Source organism: Pogoniulus pusillus, chromosome 6 (genome assembly GCF_015220805.1).
Source record: "Pogoniulus pusillus isolate bPogPus1 chromosome 6, bPogPus1.pri, whole genome shotgun sequence".
Taxonomy (NCBI): Eukaryota; Metazoa; Chordata; class Aves; order Piciformes; family Lybiidae; genus Pogoniulus; species Pogoniulus pusillus.
In genome coordinates, this window is record NC_087269.1 from 38,454,591 (window position 1) to 38,476,698 (window position 22,108).

Here is a 22,108-nt window from a genome sequence, read left to right on the forward strand (position 1 = left end):
GCTTTCCTTTGTGTGCGGAGTCGCTGGGACTCAGCCGGGTGTTCTCTTCAGGGCGGCGGGCTCTAACCCGGCCCGGCGGCGGGCTCTAACCGCGGGCGCCGGGCCGGGCGCTGCGGCGGGCGGTCCGCGCTCCGCCCGCGCGCACCGGGGCTCTCCGCCCCGCCGGCCCCCGCCTCCCCCGCGGCAGGGCGGCCGGCCGGGCCCCGCCAGCCCGCTGGCTCCGCCCGCACCACATGACTCCGCCGTCGGTAGAAACTTTTCCCGTCCCGCGGTTGGAAAATGGCGGCGTAGGAGCGGGGGTTCTCTCGCATCCCCGCCCGCTTCGGCAGCCCCTGCTCCCCCTTCCCCCAGCGCCATGACCCGCTGGGTTCCCACCAAAAGGGAGGAAAAGTACGGCGTAGGTGAGGACCCTCCCGCCTGTTGCGCTACGGCCGCCCGCGCCGTCCGCGGACAACTCTCCAGCTGCGGGCCTCTCCCTCCCTCCTCGGCTCTCCCGGAGCCGCTCTCGGGAAGCGTTACAACGCGGGGCAGCGCTTCCCCGGGCAGCAGCGCCCGGCACTTCCGCGCCGCTCCGGGAAACCGGCTTGGTCACCGGCGGGGTCGGGGCGAGGGGCTCGGGGTCCGCGTTCGCTCCGCTTCGTTCTGTCGGCTGCAGCCCCCCCACCGTGCTTGCTTTTCTCCCCGCGGGGCTTCGGCCGCAGCTGCCCGGCAGGGGTCTGCTGAAGTAAAGTTTAGGAGTTGTCTGGAAGCGCCGGGCAGCCTGCGCTCCAGTCGTCCTCGCTGGAGGAGCTGCTTTTTCCTCTTCTCGTATAGACCATGGTTTGGGTTTTTTTCGGTTGTGGGTTCCCCCCCCCTTTTCGGTTTTTTTCCTCTCCCTTAGTGATCCGTTGTCTGGATAGAGGGCTTTGAGTTCTTTTCACATCTGTTTCTTTCCCCACTCTAATGGCAGTTAAACAGGACACGCTTCCAGCTCAGGATTCTGGGTGAGAGCTATGCACGCTCGGTGGGAATTCGGCCCTGCTCTATGGAGATGATGCCTGGTGTTCTCTCAGCTGTATCCCTCCTTAGAGGGAGGTTTGAAGGCTACCAAGGGAGAAGGCTCTTTGCTTTGCAGAGAGTGTGATTTTCATACAGATGAGGGGTTCTCCCTGCGTGCTGCTGTCCGGGGATCCATTTCGTACTCTGCTGCTTCCGTCCTTCTCAAACAGAGGGGGATTGTTCTCTGTCGGCAGTTAATTGTCCCTGCTCTAATTAAACGGAACCAGAATCCGGTGGTTTTGGTGCAGTGATATGCTGAGAGGGCATGTCTTGATTTTGGGGATGTTTCATTTTATTATAGCCTCTTTTGGGGGGGGGGGGGAGACTTTATCAAAAAGAGAACTTGGCGTGAGAAGGCAATGATAAATCTGACTGTTCAGTTTAGAAGTTCAGTGTCCTCCACAGCTCTTGGGCTCTACTGGATGCAAAGCACAACTTGCTTTCCATATATACTTGCAGCTAAGCCTTATATAAAAAAAGTGAGCAGGAGACGGGAGTTTCTGTGGCTAAGCAGAGTCAAAGTGAATTTTAGGAATGGATTTTGAAGTCTTTGTGTGCACCCCTAGAAAACAAGAGTATGACTTCTAACTTGCAAGCAAATCCTAGCTGGCTGGTCACACTGGGAGAGCTGTGTGTAATTTCAGCGCTGCTCTTGTCACTCTCAGCAGAGTAGGATAGCAAGAATTATATAATCACCCAGGTCAGAAGAGACTCCAAGATCGTCCAGTCCAACCTAGCACCCAACCCTAGCCAGTCAACTAGACCAAGGCACTAAGTTCTGCTGATGCAGAACGTGTTTGTAGTACAGAATTGGTGCAGGTAGCAGTTGCTGATGAAGTTTATCTGGTATCTGCTTTGCAGTGTGTGATAAGTAGGATATTTCTGGAAGGCTGGAGTGACTAAACTGTCATATAGTGTACACTAGTGTTATAAACCAGTGAGTTCCTCTTATTCAGGAACTTGTATTTACTACTGGGACAGAGGTGATTCCCCAAACCTGGCTTTCCAGGAATAGATGTCTTGGAAGTGATGTGGAAGGAGTGAGAGAAAGAAGTGTAGAATAAACAGAATATTTCCAAGAGGCTTTAACTATATTTGGTTACCCAGTGTGGGAAATTCTATGTGTAGTAAGAGAAGCAGACTTAAATGCAGTTTAAAGAAAAGGAAGTTGTTACACAGTTTGGAGAGGCACAAGGTTGTGCTCAGTTGGTGTGTTTTGTTTGTTTCCACTGTGCTGGAGAGTTTGTTATGGGTTTACACTAGGTTTATTTTTCTGTGATAGTTTCTTTTCTTTATTTTTTCCCTGCAAGTTACCTGAGTGAAGTTGTCCTCAGAAAAATTCGGACGTTTCTCTGCTGAACTGCTTGGTGTGAAAGTCAAAAGTAGCTGAGTGTTGCAATGAGATAAAATTTGATTTAGAGCTAATCGAAGGTTACAGTTTGCTGGCTTCTGCTACACTCTTAGATGCTGCCCTGGGAGAGAGCTTCATTTTGGTGTTGTTGGGTTTCCTCCTGTTTGGTTACGCATCTTGCACATCTTCACCTTTTCAAAAGGTGCTCAGTTGGTGTGTTTTGTTTGTTTCCACTGCTCTGGAGAGAAGTTTGTTATGGGTTTATACTAGGTTTGTTTTTCTGTGCTAGTTTCTTTTCTTATTTTTTCCCTGCAAGTTAGCTGAGATGAGTGGTCCTCAGAAAAATTAGGACATTTCTCTGCTGCACTGTGTGGTGTGAAAGTCAAAAGTAGCCGAGTGTTGCGATGAGATAAAATTTGATTTAGAGCTAATTGAAGGTTACAGTTTGCTGGCTTCTGCTACACTCTTAGATGCTGCCGTGGGAGAGAGCTTCATTTTGGTGGTGTTGGGTTTCCTCCTGTTTGGTTACACATCTTGCATAGCTTCACCTTTTTAAAAGGGGGTGCTTCTGTACACCACAAGAATCATAGAATCAGGCAGGTTGGAAGAGACCTCCAAGATCATCCAATCCAACCTAGCACCCAGCCCTATCCAATCAACCAGACCATGTCACTAAGTGCCTCATCCAGGCTTTTCTTGAAGCCCCCCAGGGATGGTGCCTCCACCACCTCCCTGGGCAGCCCATTCCAATGGGAAATCACTCTGTGAAGAACTTCTTCCTAATATCCAGCCTAAGACTGCTGGTGTTTCTTGCTGCTTGTGAAATGGACATGCAGCAGTGAAAGTTACGAGCAGAAATGGACGAGGCATTGTCAAGCTGAACATGCAAACATAGGAATATTGGCCAAGAAGGCTAACAGTGTCCTGGCCTATATCAGCAGTAGTGTGAGCAGCAGGATTACGGAGCTGATTATCCCTCTGTATACATCACTGGTGAGGCAACAGATTCATCACTCTGTCCTATTTTGGGGCCCTCACTGTTACTACAAGAAGGATGTTGAGGTGCTGTAGTGGGCCCAGAGAAGGGCAGTGAAGCTTGTGAAGAATCTGGATGACAGGGTTTGTAAGGAGCAGCTGAGGAAACTGGGATTGTGCAGCTTGGAGAAAAAGGAGCTGAGGGGAGACCACCTCACTGTCTACAACTCTTTGAATGGAGGGTGTATGAAGGTGGGAGTTGGTCACTTCTCCATAGTAACAAGTGATAGGGCAAGAGGAAATGGCCTCAAGTTGTGCCAGGGGAGGTTTAGGTTGAAATTAGAAGAAGCTTCTTCACTGAAAGGGTTCTCGAAGACTGGAGACACATGGAGGTGGTTGAATCCCCATCCTGGGAGGTGTTTGAAAGATGTAGAGATGTGGTGCTGAAGTACATGGATTAGCACCAGCCTTGGTAGAATCAGAAAACAGTTGGACTTGATGCTCTTAAAGGTCTTTTCCAACTGAAAGGATTCCCAACCATTTACCATGCCCATGAAATGTGTGTGTGTATATGTAAAATAGATACATGTTTATATTTAATACATACTTTTTTCCTGTCTTCCTGACTAGCAGGTGCTTATGCACAGCTAAGCTTATTTAACATCTCAAGTCCCTAAGATTTGCTGGCTGTGGTTCAGTTGGAATAAGTTATTGCAGTGTACCTATCCTGGAACTGCAGTAGAATACAAGTGTGTTAAGAAGCACTTCTGCTCAACCACTTTGAAAGGTGAGGTTTGGAGGTGATGCTAGATGTCCAGCAGACGTGTCAACTAAACTTAGGGCCTTTGAATGAGGAGCACTGCCATGTAGTGCATTATCTCAGCAGGCAGTTGTGAGAATGACTAAGCTCTGCTTCCTGAGAGAATTTGGGGCTCAGCGTGCTGGGAGGTTGGATGAGGAATGGGTGTGGATATAATGAGATAGTACAGTTATTAGATTAGCATATGGGGAACAATCTGAAATGAGAAAATACCAGCTTTTCTCTTCTTATGCTGTGTATCCTCCTTCTGTGTCTCAGCACCTAGCTCTGTCTTTCACCTCTTACCCCAAGCAGATATGGTCATGTTGAGATGGCCACATGAGAGTACAGCTTCCTCACTAGGGACATGAGAGGCTTTCAGAGAGCCCCAGAAGCTGCTTATATCTCTCGTGTAGCCTTGATGTTGCAAGCTGCTGTGGCTTGTGGCTGTTGAGTCTTGCATTTCCTGCTTTTAGTGTGATGCAAAAATTGTAATTTTGGTGGTGTTCTTTCTTAGGCCACTGGAGGGGAGATGTAATGAGCTGCTTTAGGAAGTTTGTGAGCCTGAAGAGCGTGTCTGAGATAGCATGAAGTGGCTTTAGGAGCTTCCAAATACTCTTGGCCTCTGCTGTCATTTGATACTTTTCCTTTGAGCTTTACAGTGCCATAAGAGGTAGAACAGATGACATTTTAAATGCCTTTGTATCTGAAGTATGTGTGGATATGGAATAACTAGAGCACTGCTGTGATAATTTATAGTTATAGAATGGTGAAATACAATGATAGTCCCATGCTCATCTGCACATGGTCAGATGTAGAAGGAAAACTTCCTGGCTGTAAGGCTTAGGCTGCCTGTGAGATCCTGTTAGTTTTCTTGGAATCATGTGATGTTTTGGGTTGGAAGGGACCTGTAAAGGTCATTTGTCAGGATACTGAGTCTACTTCCCTCTGCTATTCCCGATGAGTCACTGGAAAACATGGATATTCATGCCCTTATTGTGATCAGTAAGCCTGCACAGGGTCTAATTTGCAGACAAGATGGTCCTGACTTGAGAGTTTGATAAATTGAAAGCCTTGATGAGGAAAGGGCTGGGTATTTGTACAGGGAGCTCGGCTGATTGTTATTACTTCAGGACAGTATACGAGGCCTGGGTGCATTGGAGCAAAGACAAGGTATGTGCCAAGGACATGAGCATATTAAACATATCCTGTACTTCTGTGACTGGAATTGCATTTCAATTGTATATCAAAGTGAGCTCAAGCTTTCCCCTGTGAGTGGACTGGGTACTGCAGGCACTTGAGATGCTGTCTGTGGTTCTCAGTCTGCAGCCAGCACCATGAAAGCTGCTCAGATAAGCTTTATATTGTGTAGGGTGTGCCTGCATGTGCATCAGTTTAAAAAACACCAACAAACAAACAAAAAAATCAACCCACCAGAAAAGCAACACACAAACTAATCCAACTTTACTGTGAGTCCATGCCAGGTGGCAGTTCCTTTGTTTTTGCTTGTTACTAGTGAGTTTTTGTTGCCTGTCACGACAGGGCTTTTAGGTACTTTGAAACAGGATGGACTTGTTGGCCATGTTTCAAGGTTAGGATATTTTAAGGCCTGTGTGAGCTTGGGGTAGCTTTTGGGGTAGCTTTTTAAAAGATGTATATGTAAGTATTTTCCAACTAGGTATGAATATAGAGATACATTTATTGCTAAAGGAGGGCTATGAAAATTCAGTGATACAAAGGAAGGTCATTATATTTCAGATGTGCAACTGAGTTCTGCTCTTGTACTGGCTCTTTGAAAAGAGGAGATGGGACTTTGGTAAGGCTGAAAGCCCAGGAACTTGTATGGCCAAACACTGCTGGTTTGCTTCTCCTTGAAGGAGGACTGTGATGGTTTGGGGCAGATGTAAGGCTTTTGTGGAATCCAGGGTTTACAATTCACAGCTGCCCTGAATGCTGGTGGTCTGTGAGGACTTTAGCATATTAACAGTTTGTGATCTCGTGCTTGCATGTTTATAGAACCATAGAATCATGGGGTAGTTTTGATTGGAAAAGAGCTCCAAGATCATTGCATCAAACTGTCAACTTAAGACCACTGTGACCATTTAACCATGTCCCAGAGTGCCACGTCCACACGTCTCTTTAATGCCTCCAGGTACGGGGACTACACCACCTTCTTGAGCAGCCAGTTCCAATGCCTGACAACTCTTTTTTCTTGATGTACAACCTAAACCTCCCCTGGTACCACCTGAAGCCATTTTTTCTCATTCTGTCACCTGATACTAGGGAGAAGAGACCAAACCCCGCCTTACTAACCTCCTTTCAGGTGATTGTACAAAGTGATGAGGTCCCCTTTCAGCCTTCTCTTCTCCAGATTGAACAAGCCCTGTTCCCTCAGCCACCCCTCATAAGACCCATTCTCTAGACCCTTCACCAGTTTTGTTGCCCTTCTTTGGACATGCTCTGGCAACTCAGTGCCTTTCCTGTAGTGAGGGCCCCAAAACTGAGCCCAGTATTTGAGGCATGGCCTCTTTGGTGCTGAGTACAGGGGCATGATCACTTCGCTACTCTTGCTTATGCCTGAAAGTAGAGGCGAGAAGGGTTTTGGGAAGTGAAAAAGGTGAATCTTAGTGATGCACCTTAGTAATTTTAGAGATGCAGCATTGAGGGGCGGTTTGGGGCTGTCTGTCACAGTATCACAGTATCATCAGGGTTGGAAGAGACCTCACAGATCATCAAGTCCAACCCTTTACCACAGAGCTCAAGGCTAGACCATGGCACCAAGTGCCACGTCCAATCCTGCCTTGAACAGCTCCAGGGACGGCGACTCCACCACCTCCCCGGGCAGCCCATTCCAGTGTCCAATGACTCTCTCAGTGAAGAACTTTCTCCTCACCTCCAGCCTAAATTTCCCCTGGCACAGCCTGAGGCTGTGTCCTCTTGTTCTGGTGCTGGCCACCTGAGAGAAGAGAGCAACCTCCCCCTGGCCACAATCACCCCTCAGGTAGTTGTAGGCAGCAATAAGGTCTCCCCTGAGCCTCCTCTTCTCCAGGCTAAACAATCCCAGCTCCCTCAGCCTCTCCTTGTAGGGCTGTGCTCAAGGCCTCTCACCGGCCTCATCGCCCTTCTCTGGACACACTCAAGCATCTCAATGTCCCTCCTAAACTGGGGGGCCCAGAACTGAACACAGTACTCAAGGTGTGGTCTAACCAGTGCAGAATACAGGGGCAGAATGACCTCCCTGCTCCTGCTGGCCACACCATTCTACCAGTGTATTACCACTTTGAGAAAGCAAGTGTATATCAAGTCTCCTAGAGACAACAGACACTACTGTACACCCAAATTAGAGCTGTGTTTTGGGATCTCCTACAATACTTTTCTCCTGCTTGCTGAGGGGGGAGGCATTTCTGTGCTCCCCTGTGCCTGGCATCCCATGAAGCAGAGGTAAGGGAGTGGTAGATGAAGTGTACTTCTCTAATAAATGACCATAATTTGACTGTGGGCATGTGCTTGGTTACACTCAGTTTACACAGCTGCCACTTTTGCTTGCTGTCAGTAAACACTTGTTGCAGGTGACACTGGAGAGGGATAAAGATACTAGATAAGTAAAGGCAAAAGTGTATTCCTGTTTGCTTTTGTCCAGGTCAGTGACAAAACTACAGGCTGGGATTGCTCTGAGAAGTGCTTCATAGATTCATAGAATGTTTTGTGATGGTAGAGAACCTTAAAAATCATCTAGTTTCAACCTCCTGCTATGGGCAGGGACACCTTCCACTAGACCAGGTTGCTCAAGGTCCTGTCCAGCCTGGCCTTGAACACCTCCTGGGAGGGGGCATCTATAACCTCCCTGGGCAACCTATTTCAGTGCCTCACCACCATTAGTGTAAAGAATTTCGTCCTAATACCCAGTCTAAATCTATCTTTTTCAAGCTTCAGTCTGTTTTTGCAGGGATTTACCAGAAATACTGACTAGAAATACATAGGCTAGCTTCCTATGGGTGTAAACCAGAGCACTTAGTTAATTCTGCAGAATAAGTTTTAATCACTTCAGGAGATTGGGGTTTTTTTGGCTGTTAATTAATACTCTTGTTCCTAGAAAATAAAATGGAGAGGATTTTTTAGATGAGGATTTACACTTCGTGTTCTACACAAATGTGGGGCAGGGTCCTGATTTAAGGTCTTTGTTTTGGTAAGAACTTCCAAATATCCACCTGAATTACAAGTGGTACCTTGGACTGTGTAGTTTTTTCTAGTTGTCTCTCTTGCTGTAAATGATTTAGGTGCACTGGTAGTCATTTTGGACAGTTTGCTGTATTTGGCACAACTTTCCTTGTGTTATAAATGAAATTTCCATTCTGTGTTGGCCAAACTTTCAGGGAAGGGGAAAATAAACTGGGTGCAGCTTGAAGTCAAACTGGGTGCAGACTTAAAAGTCAAAACATCTCCAGGAAGCCTTTCTGTCAGCTTGCAACGACAATTGTAAGTGTTGCAATAATTTCCTTTAAATATTTGTGTTTTGCTGGAGCTCATCCAGCATTGGCTGTAGAGCACATTCAAGATGCCTGCTCTCTAATCCTTCAGCAGTCCTTCAGGACTGAAATCCAATACAGCTTGTCAAGTACTTGTAGATGTGTCCAACGCTAAATACCTAAAAGCTGACTTACATTAACGAACTGAAACTCAAATGAGGAACTACTGCTAATCCAGTTTTAAAGCGTTTACTGTGTGAAAGATCATAGAATCATGGAGTTCTTTAGGCTGGAAAAGACCTTTGGGATCATTGAGTCCAACCATTAACCTAACACTGTCAGGTCACCACTGAACTGTGTTCCTCGGCACCACATCTACATGGCTTTTAGATCCCTCCAGAGATGCCGAGTCAACTTGTTCCTTGGGCAGCCTGTTCTAGGGCTTGGCAACCTCTTTTGAGGTAGAAATTGTACCTAATGTCCAACCTAAAACTCCCCTAGCCCAGCTTGAGGCTGTTGCCTCTCATCTTGTCCCTTGCAACTTGGGAAATGCAGTTAAGTCAGTCCTAGCTCTCCTGCTTGGAACTCTCACCAAGAGATGGCTAATCACAATCCATATGAAATACATGGGCTTCTGTTTGGGGGTCTTTGACAGGGAAATAGACCACTGAAAACTTAAATTTTTTTGGTAAGCAGTTTTAACTCTGTTTTCTGCCTGATGGTGGATCCTGAGGCTATTCTGACAATAGTCTTTTCAATAGTGCTTTAACAGAATCATAAAATCAAGCAGGTAGGAAGAGATCTCCAAGATCATCCAGTCCAACCTATCCCCCCAGCCCTATCCAGTCAACTAGACCATGGCACTAAATGCCTCATCCATGCTTTTCGTGAACACTGCCAGGGATGGTGACTCCACCACCTCCCTGGGCAGCCCATTCCAATGCCAATCACTCTCTCTGGCAACAACTTCCTCCTAACATCCAGCCTAGACCTCCCCCAGCACAACTTGAGACTGTGTCCCCTTGTTCTATTGCTGGTTGCCTGGGAGAAGAGACCAACCCCACCTGGCTACAGCCTCTCTTCAGTTAGTTGTAGACAGCAATGAGGTCCCCCCTGAGCCTCCTCTTCTCCAGGCTGCACACCCCCAGCTCCCACAGCCTCTCCTCATAGGGTTTGTGTTCCAGGCCTTTCACCAGCTTTGTTGCCCTAATGGAATCCTTATTGAGTTCCTGCAATACTTGCCTTCTCTAGCTTGGAGGTGAAACTGAAATTGGGTCCTAGCTAAACAAAAAGAGTGCTCCAAAAGAGCTAATTCCTGTAGTTTTGAAACTTTTATCTACATTTTCAGGCCGTAGTTGTGAAAACATTCATATATTTATAGTTTGTATCCTCCCATGTTGATGTAATTTGTGCCTGAAATCTCTTGGTGTTTTTTTTTCTCTTTTTCATGTAACACAAGGAGCAGTCCCTGAATTTCAGTTTCATCAGCGAAATATGAAATATCTGTGGAGATAACTTTTCTGCTCCATACAGCTTTGTAACAAACAAGCAGTAATTAAGAACTATTATGTAAAATCATATATATCCACATACATAACCGAAAGGACGATTAACTGAAGTAACTTTTGGCCATGATGCTTATTTTGGAGGTTTTAAATGATGTTTCCTTGTGTTGCTTGCTTCTTGTAGAGTACTGTGAGTATTATTTTAGCACAGTGGTTTTTGAAATGATGTTTTCAGAGACCTGTGGCGGTTTCAGGAGGAGGTTGCTCTCTTCTCTCAGGTGGCCAGCACCAGAACAAGAGGACACAGCTTCAAGCTACGCCAGGGGAAATTTAGGCTTGAGGTGAGGAGAAAGTTCTTCACTGAGAGAGTCATTGGACACTGGAATGGGCTGCCCGGGGAGGTGGTGGAGTCGCCGTCCCTGGGGCTGTTCAAGGCAGGATTGGACGTGGCACTTGGTGCCATGGTCTAGCCTTGAGCTCTGTGGTAAAGGGTTGGACTTGATGATCTATGAGGTCTCTTCCAACCTTGGTGATACTGTGGTGGCTGATTTCACCAGAGTATTGAAGCAGTGGGATACCTGTTCTGCAGTAGAAAGTACCAGTAAGACAGGAAGGATTTGCTGTGCAGTTCATAAACAGAGTTAGGATTAAGTGCTCGTGATGTTGTGGATGCCTCTTTGGAAGTGTTTGAGGCCATGTTGGATGATGCCTTGAGCAACCTGGTCTAGTGAAAGGTGTCCCTGCCCGTAGCAGGGGGGTTGGCAGTGGATGATCTTGAAGGTTCCTTCAACCCAAATCATTCTGTGATTTTATAATCTGTATGTACACTTGTAGGCACTTGTTTCTTAAGACACTGTTTTGTATGTTTCTGCTGCTCTAGTAGCTGTGTCCCTTAAACATTTCTACTAAAAAATATTATTAAAGCTGAGCTAGGTGCAGATATTTTTGGGACTGTACTGTTATAAAGCATTATTGGTGTCATTGTGGAAAATTGTCCCCTTGTGAACTATTGTAAAGCAGGAGTCCTATGTGTGGAGGGCATTATTGGTGTCATTGTGGAAAATTGTCCCCTTGTGAACCTGGAGGGAAGTTCTTCCTCTCTGCTGTGCCCTAGTGAGGCCACATCTGGAGTAATGTGTCCAGTTCTGGGTTCGCCAGTTCAAGAGAGTCAGAGAAACTACTGGAGAGAGTCCTGTGGAGGCTACAATGATGCTGAGGAGACTGGGGCATCTCTGTGAGGAGGAGAGGCTGAGAGACCTGGGGCTGTTTAGCCTGGAGAAAGGCTAAACTTTAAAGAAGGTTGTAGTGATGCTGGTCTCTTCTCCCAAATAACTAGTGATAGAATGAGGGGAAATGGGTTTAAGTTGTACCGGGGGAAAATTCTGTACTGGTCAGGCATTTTAATGGACTGTTCAGGGAGCTGGTCAGGTTGGCATTCCTGGAGGTGTTCAAAAGTGTGTGTGTGATGTGGTGCTTCAGGATATAACTTAGTGGTCATGTTAGTTCGGTTACAGTTGGACTTGGTCTTAAAGGTCTTTTCCAACCTTAGTGATTCTATGAGAAGAGCAGCCTGAGAAGGGATCTTCTCAAAGCTCATCAGTAGGTAAAGGTGGGTCTTGAGAGAATGGGGCCAGACTCTTGTCGGTGTGCCCCTTGACAGGGCAAGGGGCAATAGGCACAGACTGGAACTGGGGAAATTCTGCCTGGAGTTGAGAAAAAGTCTTTGCTGTGAGGGTGCTGGAGCTCTGGAGCAGGCTGCCCAGAAGAGATTCCAAACCTTCCTGGACAACCTGCTGTGGGTGACCCTGCTTTAGCATGGAGGCTGGACTAGATGATCTCCAGAGGTCCGTTCCACCCCATAACATTGTGTGATTCTGTGGACCCGGGAGCTTGATGTGGTGAGTTCTGAACTGATGGCTGGCTGAGCTTGCTGGAGGCACAGCTACTGAGCAGCTTTCACAAGGTACATCTGCCAGTGGGGAGGCTTGGTGGCCTCTTCTCCCAGGCAAGCAGCAATAGAACAAGGGGACACAGTCTCAAGCTGTGCTGGGGGAAGTCTAGGCTGGATATTAAGAAGAAGTTCTTCACAGAGAGAGTGTTTGGCATTGGAATGGGCTGCCCAGGGAGGTGGTGGAGTCACCGTCCCTGGGGGTCTTCAAGAAAAGACTGGATGAGGCACTTAGTGCCATGGTCTGGTTGATTGGTTAGGACTGGGTGATAGGTTGGCCTGGATGATCTTGGAGGTCTCTTCCAACCTGGTTGATTCTATGATTCTATGATTTGTGAGTGTGCCCAAACCATGCACTCCCTGAGAGCCTCTTCAGACATTCATACAGCTTTTGGAAGCTTGGTATTTGTTTGCTGTGCCTGCTGCCTGCCCAGAACAAAGCACGGAAGCACTGACGTCACTCGGTTTGAACTTGCATGTAATAAAATAGCATATGTTTAGGGAACTTAGCTGAATAGCCTCTGGGTCCCTGGAGGAGGCAACAGATGTCAAACAGGGACTTGATGATACTTTACCCAAACCTAACACACAAGGACTTTCAGCTGTGCTTGTAATAGTGGAGAGCTTTCCTAATTTCCATGTGTGGAATAAAACTAGTTCAAAACTCAGAAGAAATATGACAAGCCCTGGTGCTGGGGGTGGTCACTGTAATAAACTGAAGGGAGTTGTTGGAAGCAGGCAGGGATGCAGGATCTTGGAAAGCTCTGCTGTTACCTGTGTTTCCAGCAGCATGCTTGCCTGCCTGCCTGCCTCCCAGCTGATGCTTTAGCCTTTAACATCCTTCTAATCATGCCAGCTGGTTTGCAGAAAAATAAAATGGCAGTAAGGAGTGTTCAGTAAATGGAGTTTGGTGCTTTTACTGAGGAGCTGCTTCTGTTTCAGCATGGTGACTGTAGTAGTATCTCTAGCAAAAACTGTGTAGTAGGAATGAAGTGAAAGGAAAGCAACTGGTAATGTGAAAAATATTCCTGTAGTAGACCCTGGAACAGGAAATATCTCAATGCTGAGCCAGATGGAAGTAGCTGATGATAATTTGAGTTTCCAAGTCTTAATGCAGATGGTGAACAATTTAAAAGGATGATTGCTTTCAGAAAAAAATCTGCTGTGCATATGACTGCATTGAAAAATTCATGACCCTGAAATGACTGTGAATTATCAAGGCAGTGGCTTGGAATGTCCTATAAATACTGTCCTCTAAAGGAGGGGTTGTGCTGCAGTTATAATGACTTTGTAGAGATATGGTTAAGCCTGTCACTTCGGTCAGGAAAGCTACAGATAAGAGTCTATGGGAGCATATAAACTTAACTAAATATAAGGTTATCTTCCCAGAATCTTGAGTCTATGAAAAAAAAGATCAAGATGGCAAGAAGTGGAGTTTTTGCTTAAAATAGATAGGAAGAGCTTAAAGAAGGTTTGTTCCTCAGCTCTTGTTTGGCTTGTGTGGCCCTCTTGTTGGTTTGTGAATCTGAAGAAGAGACCAGCTGCAGGTGTGGTCAAACATGCTTATTCCCTCCTTAAGTGTTGTGGAAACACATGGAATCATAGAATGGTTTGGGTTGGAAGGGACCTTTAAGATAGTCTTGTTCTAACTCCATCTGCTGTGGGCAGAGACACCTTCCAGCAGACCAGGTTACTCAAGGGTCTGTCCAGCCTGGCCTGGAACACATCCAGGGAAGGCACATCCATAGCTTCCCTAAGCAACCTATTCCAGTGTCTCACCACCCTCAATGTAAAGAATTTCTTCCTGCTGTTGTAATATTCCTTCATGCTGATAGAGTCTGGTGAGCTGTGAGTCTGGTGGGCTGTGAGTCTGTCCATCCTAACTTCTGCCTTGCTATGCATTAGATCTTGTCCTCTTGGTTGCTTCATTTCTTTTTCCTTCTTTGGGGTTGCACAGGAGCATGTTTAGAGAAAAATGTGATTATGGCACGAAACTGTGTACAATTACACATGATAGCTTCCTCACTACCTTGGTACATTTTTAAAAGCTGTCCTATGCTGCTTAGTTTTCCATGTTGTTCAAGCTTTTTTCCTTACTTCTTGTGTTTTGTCCTTGTACAAAAATAGCTACCAGTTATCTTTAACTGTCTTGTTGTCCCTGTTGGGAATTTGTCATAGATTTGTAGAATAGTTTCAGGTTGGAAGGGGACCTTTAAAGATCATCTAATTGCAACCACCCTGCCATGGGCAGGGACATCTTCCACTAGATCATGTTGCTCAAGGCTTCACTCAACCTGGCCTTGAACACCTCCAGGGAGGGGTCATCCAGGTTGATGGGAAATGGCATTTGTTGTGTCAAGAAGGGACCAGTCTTTTTTCAGTACTGTGCTGTGACAGGACAAGGGGTAACGGATGCACACTGAAACATGTAAAGTTCCACCTCAATGTGAGGAGTAACTTCCTTATTGTGAGGTTGGTGGAACACTGGAACAGGCTAGTTGTGGAGTTTTCCTCTCTAAATCCTTTTAAAACCATCTGTCTGCATTCCTGTGTGGCCTGCCCTAGGTGATACCACTTGGACACAATGACCTCTGGAAATCCCTTCCAACCCTTACCTTTCTATGATGCCATGATCTTGGAGACTTAGATTGGAAAATCCATGAGCACTACTGTCCTCACTTCAGTAACAAACTGCTACTTCGCTGGTGGAGGATAAATTTTCTCACTAGTAGAAGATATGTGCCATAGATGGGGACTGTTATCAACCTCCTGCTTCTGTAGTTTGACTCTTACCTGTTCTTTTTGTGACCAGTAGGTGTTGGTTGTTTCCATCAACCTGTAGCCTTCCTAATGCTTCTTTGATCAAGAATCTTGGGTGGAATAGACCTGAAAACATTTTTCCTGCTCATCTGAGATTGGTGTATGCTGTGTTGATGAGGTTGTAATTTTCTTTTTCTTCCTTTTCCTTTTGTGGATTGATTTCTGAAGTTTCCAGGGTAAAGAGTATGTAACTAAACCAGTGGTCTTACTGTAGTGTTTTTAGTAAGTTGGTTTAAAAATTAGTGGTTTGAGTCTTTTTTTTAGCCCTGTTTTGGAGGTATTTGGGCTTTCATTTCAAATCAGAGTTACTCTGTAGAAGATTTGTCTTTGGTATGGCAGTAGCTAACTCTGCCTCCTTCCTTGACAGCCCATCACAGCAATGCCTCTAGCTGTTGACAGTCTGTCTTCCACCTCTGTGTCACCTTGGTCAGGTCTGTTCTGCATTTTATTTTTGTATTCCTTCTGATGCTGCTCACTAACAGTTGGGCATAAAGAAGACAACCTTTTTCTCAGACTTCCCAGGGGATGGACAACAGTATACAGAAGAGCAATGCAGAATTCCATGGAGATTGAGACTTGAATTGGCTCTTTTTAAAATGAATTCAGTGATACACAAAGCACTGGAAGGGATTGAAGTGCCCCACTCTGTCTTAAGGAGACCATGTCTGGAGTACTGGGTCCAGTTCTGGGCTTCCCAGTTCAAGCAAGACAGGAGAGAGTTCAGGGAGGCTACACAGATGCTGAGGGGACTGGAGTATCTCTGAGGCTGTTTAGCCTGGAGAAGAACAGCTTGAGAGAGGGGATCTTCTCAATGCTGATCAATAGCTAAAGGACAGGGCTTGAGAGGATGGGGCCAGACTTCACTGGTGCATAGTAATAGTGCAAGGAACAGTGGGCACAAACTGGTATTCAGAAAGTTCCATGTAAACATGAGGAATTATTTCTTTGCTGAGAGGATGCTGTAAGGCTGGTAACAGCATCCCTCATAAACATTGAGGAACATTGCAAGCAATGGACCAGATCTAGAGTCCATCCTCAGAAAGAGACAGAACAATAGGTTGGACTGTTCCACATCTACACATCTACAGTGTCTCTCAGGCCAGATATGAGTGCCTATAGCAGAGTGAATCTGAGCAGAAACCAAGGTCACTGGGTAACAAGTTGGGTGTGTGGAAAGATCCCAGGTGGAGTTGCTCAGGATCTGATTATCTTAGCAGGGTCACCTGCATTGTAATTGTTGCTGTGGGGAATAAAGGCAGTTGAGTTCACCTGGTTGGTTCACACACCTTTTCTGCATTTGAAATAACTGCCTCCACCTCTATTCTCACAGTCCTGTTTTAAGAGGGTAAGAGTAAGGATGTGAGCAGAGCTTCTGTCTGTTTCCACATGTCTACCATCAAGCTGGCTTGGGCTGAGTGTGTGGATCTGGGTGCCTTTTTCTACCACAGCAGACTGCTTCTTCTTGGCATCTTGTGCACGTGCAGCCTACTTGTGCAGTATGTGATGTAAAGCCATGGTGAGAGGTGAGTAGAGCTCTTGGAAGTTTACAGTTGAGGAGCTATAGAGATAGCCCTGGGGCAGGCTGCCCAGAGTGGTTGTAGAGTCTCCTTCTGTGGAGAGCTTGCAAACCCTCTTGGACATTGTGGTCCTGGGCAACCTGCTTTGGGTAGCCCTGCTTTAGCAGGGGGTTTGGACTGGATGATCCCCAGAGGTCCCTTCTGACCCCCACTGTGCTGGGATTCTGTGAAGCAGTGGCTAAAGATCCTTTTCACAGAGACTGAGTTCTCCTGATGAGAAAAGAGTTGTTCTTGCTCACCAGTTGTATCTGGAGATGAGAACAGCTATTTCTGTGCCCTAGAGGTATTTTTGAGGCAGTAGTTTCCATCATGTGTGAGTTAAGTGGGGCAAAACAGCGACCCTTAACTTTTGATAGAGAGCCAAATACTACTTTGTTATTTACTACATTGTTTATTTGCTGGTTTTGTTCTGGTTTCTTTCACTGTAACTAGGGATCTAAAAAGATTCAAGGAAGTGTTGGGTATTTATCTGGCTGAGGGGAACATCTGCAGCTACATGAGATTGGGTCACTTGAATGCTGAATGTTACTGTTCTGAGCAGCTTCAGGACTGATACAGTGCTGACAGATGAGGGAGTTTTAGTGCTGCCTAATACAGACTTGCCTGCTGGAAAGCCTAGATATGTCTAAAATGCTGATTATGGGAATGGGGCTTTGGACTCTTAAATCTGATGTGATCTCCTGCTGAATCATTCTGGTGGGATGTGGATGGAGGTAGCACACATGCATGTCTTAATGTGCTTATAACAAAACCTTTGTGAAATGTGTGCTGCCTTGTAATCCTACCTGCAGCATTGATGGGGAGTTAGTCTGTGTTGTCCAGAGAGTGGGAAGATTTTCCCATTGGCGGGGGGGGGAACTTAGAAGAAAGTGAGTCTTGAATCTGGAGATTAAGATACAGGAGACTCTACCTAAACATGAGGAAAAAACTTTTTTTCCTTTGAGAGTGATACAGCCTTGGAGCAGGCTGCCCAGAGAGGTTGTGGTGTTACCTTCTCTGTAGAGATTGCAAACACCTGGACATTGTGACCCTGCCTTAGCAGTGGAGATTTGTCTGGATGATCTTCAGAGGTGCCTTCTAACCCAGAATAGTTTGTGAGTTGGATTTAATGAGAACCCAAAGTGCATTTCATGCTCTATGGGGTGGGAATTAATATTCCTAAAAAAAAAACCCTCAGTGTACTACTGAATACTGCAAGAAACACATGAAGGTGCTGGAGTGAGTTCAGAGAAGGGCAGCAAAGCTGGTGAAGGACCTGGAGAAGAGGTGTAATGGGGAGCAGCTGAGAGAACTAGACTTAATAGAGTTAGATAATGGCTGGACTGAATAATCTTCGAAGTCTTTTGCAGCTGAAGCAATCCTGTTCTGATACAGCTGGAGGGGCACATTTTAACCAAGACTTGTGAGAATTACTCACTTATAGTGACCATTAACATGTTACAGCTTTTGCCTAGGTTCAGGTTGTATCTAATTCTTGTTTTTCAATGTGTTCTTGAAACTACTTAATGGATTTTAGTATCTTTGTTGCAAGGAAGGCGTTTATTTACTGAGCTGTAGTAACTGAGTGGTCTGACTGGTTCAGATTTGTTCTTGGAATACAGGGAGTACATTTGGCCATACTGCAGCAGTTACTGGTTTCTGCAGTTTCAGCATGCAAAGGTGAGCATGTTCTTGTCTCTTTACACTGAAAGTAGTTTTAATGCTATTAGGGCTTGAAATATTGGGCTAACTCTGTAAGCTTTTACCATTGAGGTGTGATACCGTCTGCAATGCAGCATGCTGGTCTGGGAGTTGTTCTTGTATGAACAAACTAAAGCTCCAAATCTTAGCTTGTGTTACATTTCTGTTGTAGCTGAGCAATGCAGGTTGTCTTTTCAACCTGCCTGCTTGTTGTGTATCCATAAAATAGTTTTGGTAGGGAAAGACCCTGACTATGGTGCGGGGTGGGGGGGGTGGGGGTGGGGGGGTTGGAACTAGAAGATCTTTGTGGTCCCTTCCAACCTAAAGCATTCTGTGATTCCATTCTGTGATCATTAAGTCTAACTGTTGACTCAGCACTGCTAAGTCTACCCCTAAACCATGTCTGTCAGCACTATCTCTGCATGGCTTTTAAATATCTCCAGGATAGTGCTTCCACTGCTGCCCTGGACAGCCTGTTCCAGGGCTTGAAAACATTTTCCATGAAGAAGTTCTTCCTGATATCCAACCTGAACTTCTACTGATACAGCTTGAGGCTGTTTAATGTGAAGAGTCCTGAAAGTGCTGGATGAGTTGACTACTTAAGAAGTACTCCCCTCCCTAGAGGTGTTCAAGTCTGGGTTGGATGAGGCCTTGAGCAACCTGGTCTAGTAGAAGGTGTCCCTACCTATGGTGGGGAGGTTGGAAGTACATGATCTTTAATAGAATGGTTTGGGCTGGAAGGGACCTTAATCTGTGAATGCCTGGTTATTAGACCAATGGAGTATTTTTACAGTGGAGCAAGCAAATATTTTCATGTAAAAGTGGTTGTGGAGGACAGATACACTTTTTGGTTTGCCACAATCTTGTGCTACCAGCTTGAGCTTGCCAAATGCAAACGTTTGAGCACAGTTAGTATTTTCTCTATTGCTTTAGGAGTCATTGCAGGGAAATGATTTTTCCTGAAGCTGTTCCTCATGGGGCAGTGCTAGAAACATAGTTGATCTTCTTGAGCCTGGAGCTGGCTCTTGCCTGCTCGTGGCTGGTGCTGCCCTGGGCTGCTAGCGTGCATGTGCTGTGTACTAATGCTGCACCTCTTTTCAGTGGCTGGTTGGAACAATGCTGGGAAGATAAGATGGGAGAAAGAAAGAATAAATAAAACAGTTTTTGCTTACAGCAGCAAGTTAGAAAGTTACTGCTCTTCACATACTCGAGTTAATATACAGGACCATCAGTTTTCAAAGCACTGTTTTTTCAGGTGGTTATGTTTAGAAAGTAAGGTGTTATGATCTTGAGATATCCCAAAGTGATAATGGTGGTTGCAAGGCTTGGAGTAAGAGACAAGGTTGTCTTTGCCTTCCAGTAGGTGGAGAGGTGCCCTAGCAGTAGGGAAGCCAGTTGGTTAGTGGGGCAGAACTCAGTGGCTGCCCATCCAAAGTTATCTACTGGAAATGTTCCACACTGATTTATGATAGATTACTGGGATAGATCAACTTTAATGAGGCTAGAAAAAGGCTTTAGAGTGATCAAATTAACTCCTGATAAAGTGAAGTGATAAAGTTAATTAATGAGGAAAAACCTCTTTGCTATGAGTGTGTTGGAGCTCAGGACCAGACTGCCCACAGAAGCTGTGGAGTCTCCCTTCTCTGGAGAGACTCTGAACCCCACTGAACAACCTGCTGTGGATGACCCTGCTTTAGTGAGTGAGTTAAACTAGATCCCCAGAGGTGCCTTCCTGCCTCCACCATCCTGTGCTTCTGTGTTGCAGCTATAAACTCAGGTTATTGTTGCACAAAATGTGGAATTCAACCTCTGCAAGCAGAACTTAGGAGTGGTCTTATCTTGTTTTTTTTCCCCTATTTCCCACAAATCTGCAGATTTGATTTATGGAGGGAGTAAAACCATAGAATCAACCAGGTTGGAAGAGACCTCCAAGATCATCCAGTCCAACCTAGCACCCAGCCCTATGCAATCATCTAGACCATGGCATGAAGTGCCTCATCCAGGCTTGTCTTGAACATCTCCAGGGATGGTGACTCCACCACCTCCCTGGGCAGCCCATTCCAGTGGCAAATCACTCTCTCTGCCAACAACTTCCTCCTAACATCCAGCCTAGACTTCCCCAGCACAACTTGAGACTGTGTCCCCTTGTTCTATTGCTGGTTGCCTGGGAGAAGAGATCAACCCCCACCTGGCTACAACCTCCCTTCAGCACTGTGATGCTGGCTCTTTAAAGAGTAGTAATAACCCATCAGGTACCTTATTTTTTTCCAGAATGGACACCAAATTTAATGTGGATTCAGAAGATTCCCCTTGGGTTGGGTATGTGATGTTTCCAGGATCATGAGCCTCCTAGTGACAGCACTTTAAGAGGCCTTATTGCTTATGGAAGGGCTGATGATGAGAAGGCAACTGCAGCCTGGAGTGAGCTGGACAGTGCCTCTTTGTTGAGGCTGGCTGCTGAGCCAAGTCTGCCTCTCCTCTGAAAGCAGCATGAGGCATGTGATTTTTTACTGCTTTGGAGAAAAACAATTTTTCCCTGTTTTTTTGCAAAATGCCACTCTTATCTTTTAATGCATTCAGTGCAGCTTGACTCTCTGCCATGGCTCTGGTTTTCCATTTAATTCAGTATAAGATACAACTTCAGGGAAAAAAAATTGCATCTTTCCAATTTCTGCAATAGCCTAGCTCTTGTGGGAAAGAGAAGGTGCTGGTGGATCAAACTAAGGTGCTGGTGGATCAAACTGTGGCTTTTAGCAGTCAGGGAGAAGAACTACCTGTGATTTCTAAGAGAGCAGAGCAAGTTCCTCGGGGATTCTTTGGATCTCTGGTCTTTCTCTGTACTTCTTGCTGCTGGAGACAGCTTGAAGGACCATGAGACAAATAAGGTGATGGCAAGCAAAAATAAATTGAGTAAGGTTTGATGTGCAAAAGAAGCCTAAAACTCCTCCTCTCTCCCCTGCTTCATAAGTGTTCCTGAGAAAGCAATGGGGAGGAATTTTGAGTTTTGTTTTCTCATGAAGAAATGCTGTGGATAAAGTAGGAAACGGAAACTTCTTCCCATCACCTCATTTCCCCTTTGCTTTAGGCTTTCTGCTCTGCATCATCAGCTCTATATTGCAGTGAAGAGTGTCTTGAAGGGGCCATTTTTTTGCTAAGTGCTTCCGCTGTAGTGAGGTAGGAGTTTTATTGTCTTGAGCTTGATTTTTGTTACAGTCACTGAAATAACTGTTAAAATATGGCTGTGACATGAAGCTCACTACTAGGGAAATGCTTAGAGAAAGATGCTCTCTTAGCAGACTTGTTGGTGCAGTACAGACCTGCTGTAATGGCAAAGGGAGAAGCTTCAAGAAGCAAGGGACTGATGTGTTGAGGATCTTCAACTGGACTCACAGTGTCTGCAGTGGGGATTGTTTTTGTTAGCATCCTCACTGAGATGCATAACTGGGCTTCATTCCTGCTGGCTTGGTCAAAACAGCAGCTGAAACCTCAATAGATGTATTTTCAGAACTCTTCTTCATCACATGAAGGGTGAAGGTTCTGAGGAACTGACTTGTATGACTATAGTCTTCCACCCAATCTCTCTAAGAGGCACTCGAGAAGCTATATGCCCTATTTGAGCATTAAACTGGCAACTTGTGTTTGAGTGTTGGTGTCTATCCAGACTTTGCTGTAATTTGTGGTGGTTTAGCCTGGAGCACTGGACTGGGGAGGATGTAAGGGTTTGTCTGTATTGTGCATGTGTCCAGTAGTCTCTTCCATCAGCTGGTTTTTAGATTGAACTTGTTATGTTTGGGCATGTCTGCACTTGCTGCTTCGGTAGGGCACTTTAGAGCTGCAGTGCTCTATTTATGACCTTCTCCTAAAACTCAGGTCTATGGTGGGTGAAGCTGATGCTGTTGCCCTCTCATGCATGGCTGTGTTCTGATGCCTTGGCTAATTTGTCTTTGCT

At 45.8% G+C, this 22,108-nt stretch overlaps 1 protein-coding gene across 4 annotated transcripts in view; it reads left to right on the top strand.

The window, feature by feature from the left end:
- Window positions 1–249: 249 nt before the first annotated feature.
- The window catches only part of DOCK1 (dedicator of cytokinesis 1), a 433,046-nt gene continuing 411,187 nt past the window's right edge, over window positions 250–22,108 (top strand). For 3 of the 4 annotated variants that reach the window (XM_064145308.1, XM_064145312.1, XM_064145309.1), the window contains exon 1: window positions 250–401. In XM_064145308.1, coding sequence (XP_064001378.1) covers window positions 356–401 — 46 coding nt within the window. In that variant the 5' untranslated portion in view covers window positions 250–355. Of the gene's footprint in view, window positions 402–16,251; window positions 16,426–22,108 lie in introns of those variants that run through there. The other variant, XM_064145310.1, reaches the window with a different exon arrangement.